Source organism: Mandrillus leucophaeus, unplaced genomic scaffold, assembly GCF_000951045.1.
Source record: "Mandrillus leucophaeus isolate KB7577 unplaced genomic scaffold, Mleu.le_1.0 Scaffold916, whole genome shotgun sequence".
NCBI lineage: Eukaryota > Metazoa > Chordata > Mammalia > Primates > Cercopithecidae > Mandrillus > Mandrillus leucophaeus.
The window spans coordinates 871,641-886,496 of record NW_012109986.1 but is presented as its reverse complement, the minus strand read 5'-3'; the positions used below and the strand labels follow the sequence as shown (position 1 = coordinate 886,496).

Sequence of the window (14,856 nt, the reverse complement as noted above, 5' to 3'; positions counted from 1 at the left end):
GAAATGGGCTTCCACACTGGATAGTAAAGCTGTACACAAACAAGAAGCAGCAGAACTTTAGAACAAGAAGCAAACAAGGAGACAAATACAGCTATAAATAGACTCAAAAGAGGCATAAATATATCCATGACTGAAAAGCCTTGAGTACGTTATTTAAGCTAGGACTATAATAAAAGTAATAAATTGTATGTTGTTTCTTGAAAATACAAAAAGAAAGGGGTTGTAGCAAAAACACATACCTTCAGAAGTTGTATGTTATATAAAATAAGTTCAAACAGATATTGGTCATGCTCTCTAGAAGCCTATAAGTAGACAGGTAGGATGAAAGATAAAAGTTTTTGCTCCATCTTTTTTTATTTTAAAATTCAGATTGTTTAATGTAACATGTTTACAATCTCTTAAGAAACAAATGAATTACAAGTATTTTGCTTTAGATAAAGGAGGAGTTGGGATAAAATCACTGCTGAATGTTTAGTAAGGAAGTGAAATCATCAGGCTTAATCATACATAACAAATTAGTTTTGTTGTCCATACACTGATTTTTAGGTGACACAACAAAAATTATACATGTGTGAGTGTTCCTGTTCTTTCTTTTCCTGTGCCAGAATTCTGGCTTGGCCTGCTGAGTCTCTTCACCTCCCTCATCTTTTAAGATTGTCTTCCCAGTTTAATTATTTTAAGCTTTGTAATAAAGATGAAGGAGATGGAATACTATGAAAATACAGCGTTAGGGCTGAGTGTGGAGCATTACAGAGAAGTTTCAAGAGAAGAGAATCAAGAGTAGCTCTACTACAGGAACAAAACAAATGCAACGGAAAAAATAAATTTTTATATAAATATCACTATGGTGGGTATATATATACACATGTGTATGTATGTGTGTGTATGTGTGTATATATTCTACATGATATTAAATAAATAGAACTAAATAATCTGAGTCCTATAGAAATTACTTTTGACCAGACGCGGTAGCTCACACCTGTAATCCTAGCACTTTGGGAGGCCGAGGCAGGCAGAGCACCTGAGGTTGGGAGAGGAGAAATGGAAGTTACTATTTAATGGGCACAGGATTTCAGTTTGAGAAGATGAAAAAATTCTGGAGGTGGATGATGATGATGGCTGAACAACAATGTGAAATCACTTAATGCCACTAAACTGTATACTTTAAAATGGTTAAAATAAACAGTGACTATGATTAACAATATTGCACTCTGTATTTCAAAATAACTAGAAGATTTTGAGAGTTCTTACCACAAAGAAATGATAAATAGATGAGGTGATGGACATGCTAAGTACCCCAATTTGATTTTTACAATGTATACATCTATCAAAACATCACATTAGACCCCAGAAATACATACAATTATGTGTCAATTGAAAACAAAATTTTAAAAAGGGTTGAAATAAATTATATGCTACATATATTTTACTTCTAGAAAAAATAAAGATATCAAGACTTTGAACAAATCAGGCCAGCCTGGGAATGAACCTAGAATAATGACCAAAAAAAAAAGAAAAAAAAAAAAACCACTTGTACTGATTTTCAAAGTCATAGTTTTTTGCTCTCATAAAAAATTATTTGTATATAAATTTCATTTTTTATAAATGCAAAACACTAATATCCTTAAAAAGTTCATCATTCATCTCAAAGACTACTGAAAATAAAAGTAAATGCCAAATGTTAATGTTCATTTTCATGTATTCATCTTTACCTTCTCTTCAGAAGTATAATATACTCAAAATTAAAGTCCTCTTTTTTCTTTGCCAGTGAGCCATTCCTTTATTTTTGTACTTCATTCATTTAATATTTATTAAATGCCTACTATGTGCACAGTTTATAATTTTTCTGCAATGGGTATAACAATGTATCTTTCAACAGTCAAATAAAAGGGAGAGTTGATAGAGAAAATACATATCCCTTATGACGGTTAATTTTAGGTGTCAACTTAACTGGGCCAGAAGGTGCCCATATATTTCATTAAATATGATTCTAAATGTCTGTGAGGGTGTTTTTGAATGAGATTAGCATTTGCATTAGTATACTGTATAAACAGATTGCTCTCCTTAATGTGGATGGGCCTCATTCAACCAACCAGTCAAAGGCCTGAACAGAACCAAAGGCTGACCCTCCTTCAAGGAGGGGTAATTAACTCCTCCTAACTGAAGGATATGAATGGTCAACTGTACTACTAGAATTAAGGGGAAAAAAATGATTTCTACAAAAAGAAAGTTGACTTAATTTACTGTAGTCTACAGTTAGCATTAAGGCAAAAAACCATGAAAACACTCCCTCGTGGCTCTTGTCATTGTGCAAGCTATCCCTCTGTGGAAAGTTGTTCTTTTCCTGCTCTTTTAATCCTGGAACAGTTACTTACTTGTCCTTCAAGACTCCTTTCACAAGACATCTACCCATGAAGCCTTCCCAACTCCTCCAAGCAACGTTAGTAACTCCATTAATGTTTCCACAGCACTTTGTTTATATCTCTACAATATTACTTTTATCCATTATAATTTATCTGTTTATTCTTCCATTCTCTGTTCTGAATTTCAAGTTATTTGAAGGTATGAATTATGTTACTCTTTTATGTATCCAAGAAGTATCCTGACTCTAGCAATAGCACACTAGATTAGGATTATTCAGTAATTTATTTTACAATCATTTTAAGTATTCTGAACCTGCTGGAGTAAAAACAGAAGTTTCCATGTGAAAGTTATAAAGCAGAAAATGAGCTGAAGCAAAGTGGAACTACAGTCATCAAGATAAAATGAAAAAAGAAGTGGACTAAGGGTCAGGGAATCTGGGTGTTACTCCTAGTCTGTGAAGGACCACAGGATCTGAACCTACCTAGTTTTCAGTTTCCTCATCTATGCAAGTGAAAGAGTCAGGCCATTGACCAGATCTGAAAACACTGTGACTCTTTACCAGTCTCAAATATCAAGAAAACTTTTCTAAAAACATAAACCATGTATTTACAGTGAGCCTCTGAATCCATGAGTTCTATATCCATAGATTCAACCAATAGGGGATCAAAAATATTTCTTTTAAAAAATGGATGGTTGCATCTATATTGAACATGTACATTTTTTCTCGTCACTTCCCTAAACAATGCAACATAACAACTATTTACCTAGCATTTATACTGCACTGGGTATTATAAGTAATCTGGAGATGATTTGAAGTACATGGGAAGATATTCGTTGGTTATATGCAAATACTATGGCATTTTATACAAAGGACTTGAGCATCCATGGATTTTGGTATCCTGAAGGGTCCTAGAACCAATCTTCCATGGATACCAAGGGACAACTGTATACATGTAGTTATACCAATCATCCGCCACTCAAAAATAAAAATAAAAACTGAAATGTTAAAGCAAGAGGCAAATGTAGAAATTAAAAGAATCAGAATAGCCTGCAAAGCTAAGATTTGTACACAAGCTGGACATGACTGAAACAAGCAAAGTAACTATATCAAAGCTGAGAGAAAATGTTCAGAGTAAAGTTCACTAAACACCACGAAATGCCAGATACTATGTTAAATACTCGTACTAGCAAGGTAAGATAATGTTCTGATCCTCAAAAGATTCAGAGCCTCTAGTGCCGTCTGATAAGTAAATAAACACAGTTGTCCCCTGATATCTCTGGGGGATTGGTTCCAGGGCCCCCTGTGGTTACCAAAATCCATAGATTCCCAAGTTCCTGGTACACAATGGTGTAGTATTTGCACATAACCTACACATACCCTCCTGTGTACTTTAACTCCTCTCCAGACAACACCTAATACAATGTAAATGCTATGTAAATACTTGTTATACTATATTGTTTAGGGTAGTGATCTCCAACCTTTTTGGCACCAGGGGCCAGTTTCATGGGAGACAATTTTTCCATGAATGGGGGCTTCAGGGGGGATGGTTTGGGGATTAAACTGTTCCACCGCAGATCATCAGGCATTAGATTCTCATAAGCAGCACACAACCTAGATCCCTTGCTTGCGCAGTTCACAATAGGGTTTGCTCTCCTATGAGAATCTAATGGCACCACTGATCTGACAGGAGGCAGAGCTCAGGTGGTAATGCTCACTCACCCGTGGCTCACCTTCTGCTGTGTGGCTCTGTTCCTAATAGGTCCATGGCCCAGGGGTTGGGAATCCCTGGTTTAGAGAATAATGACAAGATTTAAGTCTATACATGTTTAGTACAGACGCAACCATCCATTCTTTTTCTCACATATTTTCTATCCAAAGTTAACTGAATTCACGGATATGGAACCCATGGATATAGAGGGCCAACTGTAATTTAAAATAGAATGTGTGAGTACTAAATCTGAAATATGTATAAAATTCTATGGGAAAGCACGGGTTGGGAGGAATAACTTTTAGGGGAATATCAGGGAAGATGTCACTTAAATAGGGTAAGAACTAAATCTTGAAAGATGAGCAGTTCTTTAGACAAAAAATGGAAGAATATGACTTGAGAAATGTAACAATTATCAAGTAACAGTCAATATATTATAATAAAAGAAACATTATTGTACTGATAACTCATATCTCCTAAGGTTAAAAAAATTTAAATACTTAATTTAAATTCAAGGACTTTGAAAGGGTGATCAAGTTATCAAGAATTAGTATAAATTAAGTGAAATAATTCTATGACATTTTATAATCAAGTATCGTTTATATATTCAGAGTTGAAAACACTTCTCTTTTAAGATAGCAGACTTGCTTAGCTTAGAAAGACAATGACTTTATTTCACTGACTATTTCACATTCTAGTCAAGATGATTAAATAAGACAACACAGGTCATATGCTTAACACAGTGCCTGACATGTAAAGATTCTATCACCGTCATCATCATCATTATCAAAGGTAATGGTGTATTTAAATAGCAAAACTTGGAAATGGAAGATCCAGCTTTGGATTTCATTCTGCTACTAAGTAATTTTGCAACCTTGGACAAGTTCCTTAACCTCAGTTATAGTTTAGTTATTACACTAAAGTAAATCCCCATTTACTTCAAAGGAGTTGGAAGAGGACATTAAAAACATAAGATATGAACCCAAACCCAATCTATAAATGCCAATTCCCTTCCCAAATGTAAAAAAATTAAATGACATAAAAATATGTATATACCATCTTTTAATCTGCTGCAAGTTATTTCTCTCAGAAAATGAAAGTATTTGCTAAAGAGAAATATATGTAGATATTTTTACTCCCATAAAATTTGCTATTAATCAATGTTTGCTCTACCTTCATAAACTGAAAGAGAAATCACAATTACTAGAAATTATTATATCCAGATGCTAGTATATTCCTTCTATAACTCATTTATTTTATTCAAGTAAACATTGTATATATAGTGGCTCAAATAATTACCTCCAATATATAACAAGAAAATCACGAATTTACTTTTTCTGTAAATATATTAATGCATACTATTATTCTGTTTCAGAGTAATCTCTCAAGTATCCACATTATGCCCAGTGAAAACATATAAAATTCAAAGCCATTTACCATATAACCAATTATTTCCCAAAACTCAAATATTAATAACTCATGGTATAGTTCTTGCTAAGTCACTTTTGTGTATAAATCCATTAAATTGACCTGCATTCATTTTTAATTTCCTCTGAATAGCTTGTCCTAAGTTGTCTATGGGACACATTCCCTACCAGAGAAGCAACTCACTGAGGCTGGCTGCTCCCTCCCCTTCCAACATCATCTCTTCATACATGCTGTCTTTGGGATAATTTCTAAGTACTAGTTACATTTGCTTAGCAATGGGAAAGAACTCTAGCTTTGGAACCTGAAGGTCTAAGTCCCAGCTGTGCTACTTAGTACCTAGATAACCTTGTCTAATTACTTCACATTTTCTACAGCCTTAGTTTCTACATATGTAAAGCAGGAATGGTATGGTATCTACAAAAGGAAATTATTCTAAGGATTAGAGAACACTGCTGTGTTCAATTCCACAAGTGTACTGTAAACAGTTAAGAGCTATTAAACTACAGGCTAATATTATTTTCTAAAATAGTCATAAAATAGTTTGTAATCCTTTAACTTGCCCCTTAGACTTGTTACCCAAGTAGTCTTCTAAATATTTAAGCAAATACTCCCAGAGGGAGCTACTATTTGCCTTGGATCACCATTCATGTCTTACTACATCTACATGTGAAAGTCAGCCACGTGAGAGAAGAGATGGAAGAGACTCCACACAAGAGGTAACTCCTGTTACCTCTTGTCTCTTCCTTCCCCAGTTTCTCACCCTCCTCAAAGAAAGAAATCAGAAAAACTACCTCAGGCACTGATAAAGACTGTGCAGGATTCAAGACAACAGATCTGCTATGCTTCAGCAGGACATCATGATCTGTGAGTACCTAAGAGTCCCCTCCCTGACAGGTCACCAGGCTCAGGTACTTCAAGCTAAAATAGGACAGATCAGTTTTAGTAAGTCATTACTTCTTTCTATAGTCAGGTGATTTTCTGGACCAAGATAAGAATTAAAACAATAGTAAGTACTACGTAAAGTTTACTATAAACCAAGCACTTTACATATATTAACCCATTTAATCTGTACAACCTGCATATCTATCTTACAAGGCTGAAATCCCATTTTACACATGAAGAAACTGAGGCACAGTAAGTTTTAATAGCTGTTATTCCATAACATGGACGTAAAAATAATATATTTAATGTTTTCCTATTGTTGAACATTTAAGTTGTTGCCACATACGTTACATCATAAAAATACACTAAATTTTCATACCTGTCCACAGGTATTTTTTCCTTAGCCTAAAGAACTAAGAATACATTATAGAAACCTCTTTAAAATCCTTGATACATATTGGTAAAACGTCACTCAGAATAGCTGTAACAGTTTACAAGCCCAACAAGAACATTTAAGATTATTTTAACTTGCCCTAGCAAACAATCACCACTTCTTTTTTTGTGAGACAGGGTCTTACTCCATCACCCAGGCTGGAATGCAGCAGCATGATCACAGCTCACTGCAGACTCAACCTCCAGGGTTGTTGCCTAGGTTGGTCTTGAACTCCCTGGCTCAAGCAATCCTCCCACCTCAGACTCCCAAAGTGCTGGAATTACAGGCATGAGCCACCATAACCAGCTGGTCATTTCTTTTTAATCACTTCTTTTTCATGTTATCTGTTACCTTATGTTCTTATTTAGCCAAAGTGAATATTTTTCTATTAATTAACCATGTATATTTCTTCTTTCTTGAAACATATCAAGTCCTTTGACAAGTAAACATTTTTCTTATGATTCATCCTGTAATATTTAATACCTGAAGTATTTATTTTTTTTAAATTTAGAATATTAGGAATCTTTGGGGCACAAATGGATAGAAAACCAACTCAAACTGGCTTAAAGCAAAGTGATGCACTGAAATATCTGGAGATAGAACTGACTTGAGGGGATCCAAAGCTGCCATCAGCAATGTATCACTTGGTTTTAGGTGCCTCTTTAATGGCTCTGTTTTCAAGTAGAATCTGCCTTCATGGTGCAGATGGTAGTCAATTCTAGACTTACATTCTAACATTTTCAGCAACCCGAGTGAAAGCATCTTTTTCCTTCTTCAGAAAGAGATTATCAACCTGTCTCAGAAGTACAGCTAAATTTTATAACCAATACCAGTTACTGTTGGGCCAGACGTCAGTTTCTGTGTCTGGTCCAGAAAAGCAGGATAAAGTCCAATGATGCCCCAGACCATAAAAATCAAGAATGACTCCCTAAAAGAATATCAAAAAATCGAGAATGTTAGCAACAGAAAGAATGGATGCTAGGCAACCAAAACCGGCAGAAATCTGTAACATTATAGTCCTTAGCTACCCATCCATCTCAGACACTCATTTCTTTTCATACATATAACTACTTACATATCCATGTTTAACATGGCTATCTTAGACACAATAGAAAGTGTACTTACCACCTCACCAGAGGATGAAAAAAGACACAGTCGAATTACTGCATCTAACCTCAAGTCTGAAATTTTTGTGTTATGATAGTATTATTCTTAGTGATACCTCAAACCTGACCAATTATATAGCTATGTAATAAATTTAACTATACCCTCTAATTAATATACAATGGTAAAAGAACATTAAGTAACAATAACTGCATTTAGAAGAGTGAAGAAGGTTAAAGAAACACCATGATAACTAATTCAAAGCATAAACCATATATCATTGGTCAGAGTAACAAGAATTCCCTGTCCTTGCTAATGGAATTCCTTGGGTCAGCCAATATGAATACATTCACTACCACTATCTCAGAAGATCTCACTTCTTATCCTCCATAATGCAGATTTTCCTTCTAGCAGCTATACTGCTGGAGCTTAGAAGTGCCTTAGAAGTAAAAGAATACAGGCCTTTGTTTACCAGGCTTGAGGTTTCTCTCCAAGTATGGCTTCCCTAAAACTTTGATAAGTTTTTCGTCAATTTACTTAAGTCAAAGGACTTGAATTCGCAACAAAAACATGCGATCCTGTCAGGATCTTGTCAGCTTTTAAGTTTCAGTCTCATAGCAATAAGCCTTCCAAGTACTCTTATCCCCTTAACCCTCAGCTCAACGATCTTCCTAGAAGCAATGTGAAACAATAAACTGGGTGAGGAGGCACAGCTATTCTATCATTTGCTCCCTGGTTATATCGTATTTTAAAGCTCTTCACAACTGGATTACTGTTACTTTGGTCAGAAGGCTGGCGTATGCTGCATGAGAGGCTTGGGAGAAGCTTATCAGACAGAACTTTATCTGGTTCTAATTTAAACTCTTGGCTTTCCTCTTACCAACTTTAGCACGGGGTAAAAACTTAGGGCTTTATGACCTACAAAGCTTTAATATTCTAATTCCCTGCTATCTTGGATGGCAGCTACAGGCAGAAAGAGCCTCTCTGCCTTGGAAAAGCTACATTTTCTTTCTGCTTTGCTTTCAAGCACCCTAACTTGGACCAAAGTTAACTGCTCTCTTAAAAGACATTATCAAAGACCCCAAAAAGTGACCAAAACACTCCAACATCCCTAAAATTCCAACCTCAGTAGTTCCATTGACAAAGATAACACAGGTGACAATTTAAATAGCTGCTCTGTAACTCCTTAAAAGGAACTGCTAGAGGATCACAAAGTTCTCACTGCCTTTCACTCCTTTTCAAAATCTAAGGTCTGTTTCCTACAATGTGTCATTTCCAGATACTAATATCTATGTTACTGGGGATTCTTTCTCTTTACAAGTGACAAAAAAACCCAACTTACACTGATTTGAAATAAATAACAATAGTAAATTTTAAAGGAAATAATTTAATGGTTAGAAGATAATCACCACAGACAAAAAGAACTCTACGTTCTCCAACAGAATCATGAGGCTGTTTGCTTCACACTTGGTCAAATTCTAAGACAGGGACCTACAACTCTTTAAGAATTCACGCATTCAGCATCCCCATCAGAACGCCTTCCAGCACAATTCCTGGAACCTACTCTGGCTCCCTACCCTTGAGTTAAATGTTTGTCCCTGAACCAATCACCACAATTCTTGCCACACCTGGCTTAGATGTCTGACCCTCAAGGCAGGCAGTGGGGTCGACCCACCTAAACCAGTTGAACTACAAATGGGGAATGAGTGAATCATCAAAGGAAAACTGAGGTACCACTACAAAGAGGTGAAATGAATGCCACACACACAAGAACAAATTCACTATTCTTGGCAATATGACAAATGCTTACAGTATTTTCTATAATTTCTCTTCAATGCATTATGTATTTTCTTTGTTAACAACATGACCTTGTTATGTGATTATATTTGATTATAAATAAAAGTTTACTGAAAAGTTTTTACCAGATTCTAACTTATTAACGGATGTCAGTTCAAAATAACATCTACAAATGCAGTAATGCCTACACAGCCAGGTAATATTATACACATTGAACACATATTTCTAGTTTGAAGAATAAGAAATACATGAAGTTTATATGAGTTGAGTTTATATATGAGTTTATTTCAGGATCCTAGGTCTGGACCGTAATGTTGAACATAACTTCAGAAATTGACCATAATCATTACTGCCTATGATAGTGTCATGCACACTACAAATGCACTTAACTTATCCAAGGCCTAGAAATACAAAAAATAAAGATACATAAAATCAGTTCCTGCCCTCATGGAGTTCACAGCCTAGGAAGGGAAACACACATAAATAACTGCAACGCTACAGGGTGATATGTGATGCCAAAGAGATATGCTGACATTGTTTAAAGACAAGAAATGGAAAACCTGGAACTAATGCATAACAATATGTTCCGTACATAGAAAAAAAAAAAAAAACACACAGATGACTGAATTTTATAATACAGCTATACCAGTGACACAAAATGGGGGCTAAGTCTGTTAGACCCAATAAATTCTTCCACACTGTCTGGGAAAAGCATAGCAAAAGAGTAAAGAACCTTGAGATATTTTTAATTAACAGCACAGTATTTGCCAAAAAGCAGCTAGCAATACGCAAAACATTTATTTAAAATTAATATAAATTGATAATAGACTATAGAATATTTGCTGCCTTAGTGTCATTAGATGACTAAATTTTCTATGGAAAATCTCAAAACTCCTTAAGATATTGAAACTCCGAGCATTTACATGTGAATCCTGAATTTTATTTTCCATACCCAATCATGAGAATAAAATACAATTCAAATTAATATGAAAAGGCTTACATACCAACATAAATTAAAATGCATGAAATTATTTTAATATAAATGTGGTTTTATTAGTATTAAGGACCTCTATGATTCTAAGATGCAACTGTGTATTTTTAAAATACATATAATTCAAATGCAGAAGACACCTTCTTTGTAAAATTCTAAATATCTTTAAAACGAAAATTATGACTATCAATCTGCAAAATTTAAAAAAAAAACTCTAAGGAAGAAGAGTTACTGCCATATTCAAGTACAAAAAACACCTTGAAGTTACTCTTTTAACAAAAATACCATGATCCATAAGCCAAGATGAAAGAAACTTAGTAAACCACATATCCCCTCAAAGCATCCTGTCAGGTTTCCAGCTCAGCCAACAGCATGCCACTTAGAGTGTAAAAAAATAATCGGAGGAAATATCATTTTCTACAACTAGACACACTGATACAACTCACAGTAACTCATGAAAAAAATTACAAATCCATGAAAAAATTTCATGAAAAAAATTTCATGAATTCAGTTATTCATAAAAAATCTTCAAGTCTATAATTCCATAATTATAATCATAGAATTATACTATAACACATAAGAAAGCCACTCCAAAAAAATTATGAATTCTTTCACTAAGTAAATATTAATCCTCTATTATAAATATATTTTTCTAGAAATTTATGTTTATAAAAGAAACTTCCATGTTATAAACGATAACACATATTTACATAGCTTTTACTTCAAATATGAATAAAGCTTATGTAAACATATGTTAAGTGTGTTTACAAAAGAATAGATTAGTTTGATTAGGGAGTATGCCAGCTTTACAACTGAAAACAATCAACAAAATCTCTTCTCTATAGTTAAATTCTCTTATATTGCCACTTTAAATAATTCCTCCAGAAGCCAAAGTTTGTTAACGATCAGTTTCTTTCATTAGTAGAGCTATAATGCAAAATCCTTGACAATACAGACTGTAATTTTATTCACAAACTAATTTACCTATCTTCCTAACATTATCCATTCCATATTTCAATGTTTTAAGTCAACTATAACATCATTATACAAAATACATACATCTCTAATAAAAATCACTCATTTTATTGCATATCACATTGGTGATTCTTCACCAAACTCCCACAAACCACCTAGTAGTAAAAATGGGTCTCTAGACCTTTGGGAAACAAAGCAGAAAAATTACAGCCACTGCTCTGTTGAAGAAGTCCTACACTTTACTGCATGCTTAAACTTCACTCTGCCCAGCTTTTAATTCTTTGGCCAAGGCATGTGAGAAATAGCACCTAGAAACCAAGTATTTATGAGTATCCTCACATAGGAAGAAAAAATATACAGGAAAACAAAGAAAAATATACTGACAAAGGTGACTGAGACAAGGGTATTGTTTAAGGTAGAAACTCCTTTTTTTTTTTTTTTTTTAAGTTTCATTAGCTCTTTTTTTTCTGTCATTCAGGACACAGTAATAGGTATTTCACTATTTTACCTTACATTTTTATTTAAAGTGTTAAATTAAAACTGAAAATTTTTAAAAAATTCATTTTAGATTTAATATTAAAGGTTTCCAAACTCTAACGAATCACTGAGTGTCCTATATGGATTTTACTGGTTTACTTATTACATAAATAGAATTAAGTTTGATAATTCGTTTTTTAAACGCCCATGACTTCCACATTTTTGAGAATCCACCTAAATTTTCATATGACATTTTCATGAGTGTACTGCACAATAAAGCCCTAAATCTACAGTTCAAGAAATATTGCACTTCAAATGACTAATTTATATTCCGTAATTAATATAATTAACAACTTAGCAATAAACAGCTCCTTTTGTCATTTATTCTTTTCCCCAAAAGTTTCTATTGAAAAATCTATTGCATTCTTTAAATACATACAAAGAAATTTTAAACCTCTTTAAATTTAAAATATCATTGCAGTTACAAAGTCTTAAGTAGATTTGGGATACACTATCTCAGTATTACTTTATTTCTAGTGACTCTAAGCTTAACGGCAAAGTTCTCTGAAATAATGTCTGCATACTGAAACTTCATGCCAGATTTTTACTGCTCTGAAGAGTTAAATTTCTTTTTCATCTCAAGAAAAACATTTCACTTCCTTTCTTAGTCTACCGTCTATCTAAAAAACCCCATCTGTTAAGAACTGATTCAGCATGCATTGCTACTGCTGCAGAGTCCAAACTGGTTATATATTCAAATCAGTTTCCAGGTTGTGAAAGCTATACTGCCTCTTACCAGGTTAAAATGTATTAAGTAAGCATAGGAATACTTACTAAAATAGCCTAATATAATCTAACATAAAAATGATATTGGTTAGATCAAAACTGGGACTAAAAATGTGTTCCTTTAAATTACAGAAATACAGTTACCTGCTAACATACTAACAGTTGGAGATTTCATTTATCTTCTTTTAAAAAGAAATGGCAAGTACTGACCTCTTATTTGCAACTAGTTAAAATTAAAACTCAAGAAAACCGTATTTCCAGTAGTGCCCTGAAAAGAACTTGGTTATACCAACTTAGTGACATTCCCTCAAACTTACACTGACTTTTCATGATGATTTATTTGAAAAGCACACAGAAGTAAAAACAGGTGTTTTCTTTTAAACAACAATGAATATAACGAAGACAGATAATCTCCTTTGACCTGACACACTAGCAAAAGGAAAAAAACAGCTTCAACTTTTCTGTGCATTTAGGAGGTTCATAAACCGTAGACATTATCTAATGCATGTCTCAGGACACCAGTGGTGTAGCTGCGGCTTTCTCTCAGTTTTCCAATAAAGTAAAAATAATTGCTTAGCTGAAAAATGACTGCATGGGTGTACAAAGCACCCCTGTAAGCATACTGTTATGTTCCTGTGACTCCACACCAAATACAATACTCAACTGATTGCTCCCGATTTATGTCTTGCCTCCCAAAGCCCAACCTTTCAGTATGTCAATGACTAGATATTGCAGAGAAAACTGTTTAAAAAGCTTGGCTGCAGGGGGAAAAAAAAAAAAAAAACTCCATTTACAAAGCACTAAATATGAACTACTGTTAATTTTCCTCGATTTATGATTCTCATCTCCTTATTTCTTTCCATTTCTTTCCCTGACATCTTAAACGCTTCTGAGCCTCTCTGTAGATAGCGCAAAACATTAAGTCATACACACTTCTGCAGTAACTCTTTCTTATCATGAAAGAAACCAAAACCTAGGGCTGCGTTTCAAACCTTTCCTTTAGTCTTTACCCACATGCCACGCTACTGAAGGTAACCACAGAAATGAACCTGTATGATCTGGTGTCCTCACACACCTTGTGTGCACAAAAAATGACTAAGAAATCAGTATATTCAGGGCAACATTACAAAGAAGGGACGGCTGCTTCAGAGACGGAGGGGGATGGATAGACACAACACTCTCCATCATGGCCTTGGAATATTTAAAGACAGATGCAAAACTGCATCATTTTCTGTCTCCCTCGAAAACATCACACCCCAGCTGCTCAAGTCGGAAGCTAATGTGCTTCTCACATCTCAGCAGCACGGGGGAATTTAGGCTCCAGGGGCAAGGCTGTCATCCTCCGAGAGCGACACCACGGACAATAAAGAGTGTGAGAAAAAGAACCCCAGAGAACAGGAGGCCTCCTCACCTCCTAACTAAACTCTAAAGTCGACCCAAAACCTTCACCGCGGGGACTGGTTTACTCGTGGTCCTAAAAAGTGATAAGAAGCGGTGTTAAGTTGGGCACTGCGCTCAGGTGGCAGGAGAGGACCAGAAAGAGGAGAGGAGGGAGGTGGCGTGGTTCCGGCAGCGCGCAGGCAGGTCACCCGCTGGGCAATACCGGCTGAACGCTCTGTGCTCCCAGGGACGCGCGGCGCGTGTGACCCTGGGGGTGGCGGGTGGGAGCGAAAGGCGCTAGGGACGGTGGATGTGGGGACTGGGGAAGCAGATGGAGAGCACGCTTTTTCCTTACCAGGTTGAGCACCGTCTCCACGATGTCCCTGTTGCTGACCTCTCCGACCTGTATGAGTCCAATCAACACTGCGAATTTCATCCGGATGTTGCGGATCGGCACCGAAGGGTTAATCATCCCCGCGGGGAGCATCACCGAGCCGGAGCCGGACGCCCCCCTTAGCTCCCCCATCCCG

General features: G+C 35.4%; 1 protein-coding gene across 1 annotated transcript in view; it reads right to left on the bottom strand.

Moving 5' to 3' along the window:
• Positions 1-14,852, bottom strand: part of NBEA (neurobeachin) — a gene marked incomplete at its 3' end in the record, with an annotated part of 753,742 nt that extends 738,890 nt beyond the window's left edge. Inside the window, exon 1 of the mRNA XM_011969865.1 lies at positions 14,682-14,852. Within this exon, the coding sequence (XP_011825255.1) occupies positions 14,682-14,852 (171 nt within the window). The remainder of the gene's footprint in view (positions 1-14,681) is intronic.
• Between the last annotated feature and the right edge of the window lie 4 nt (positions 14,853-14,856).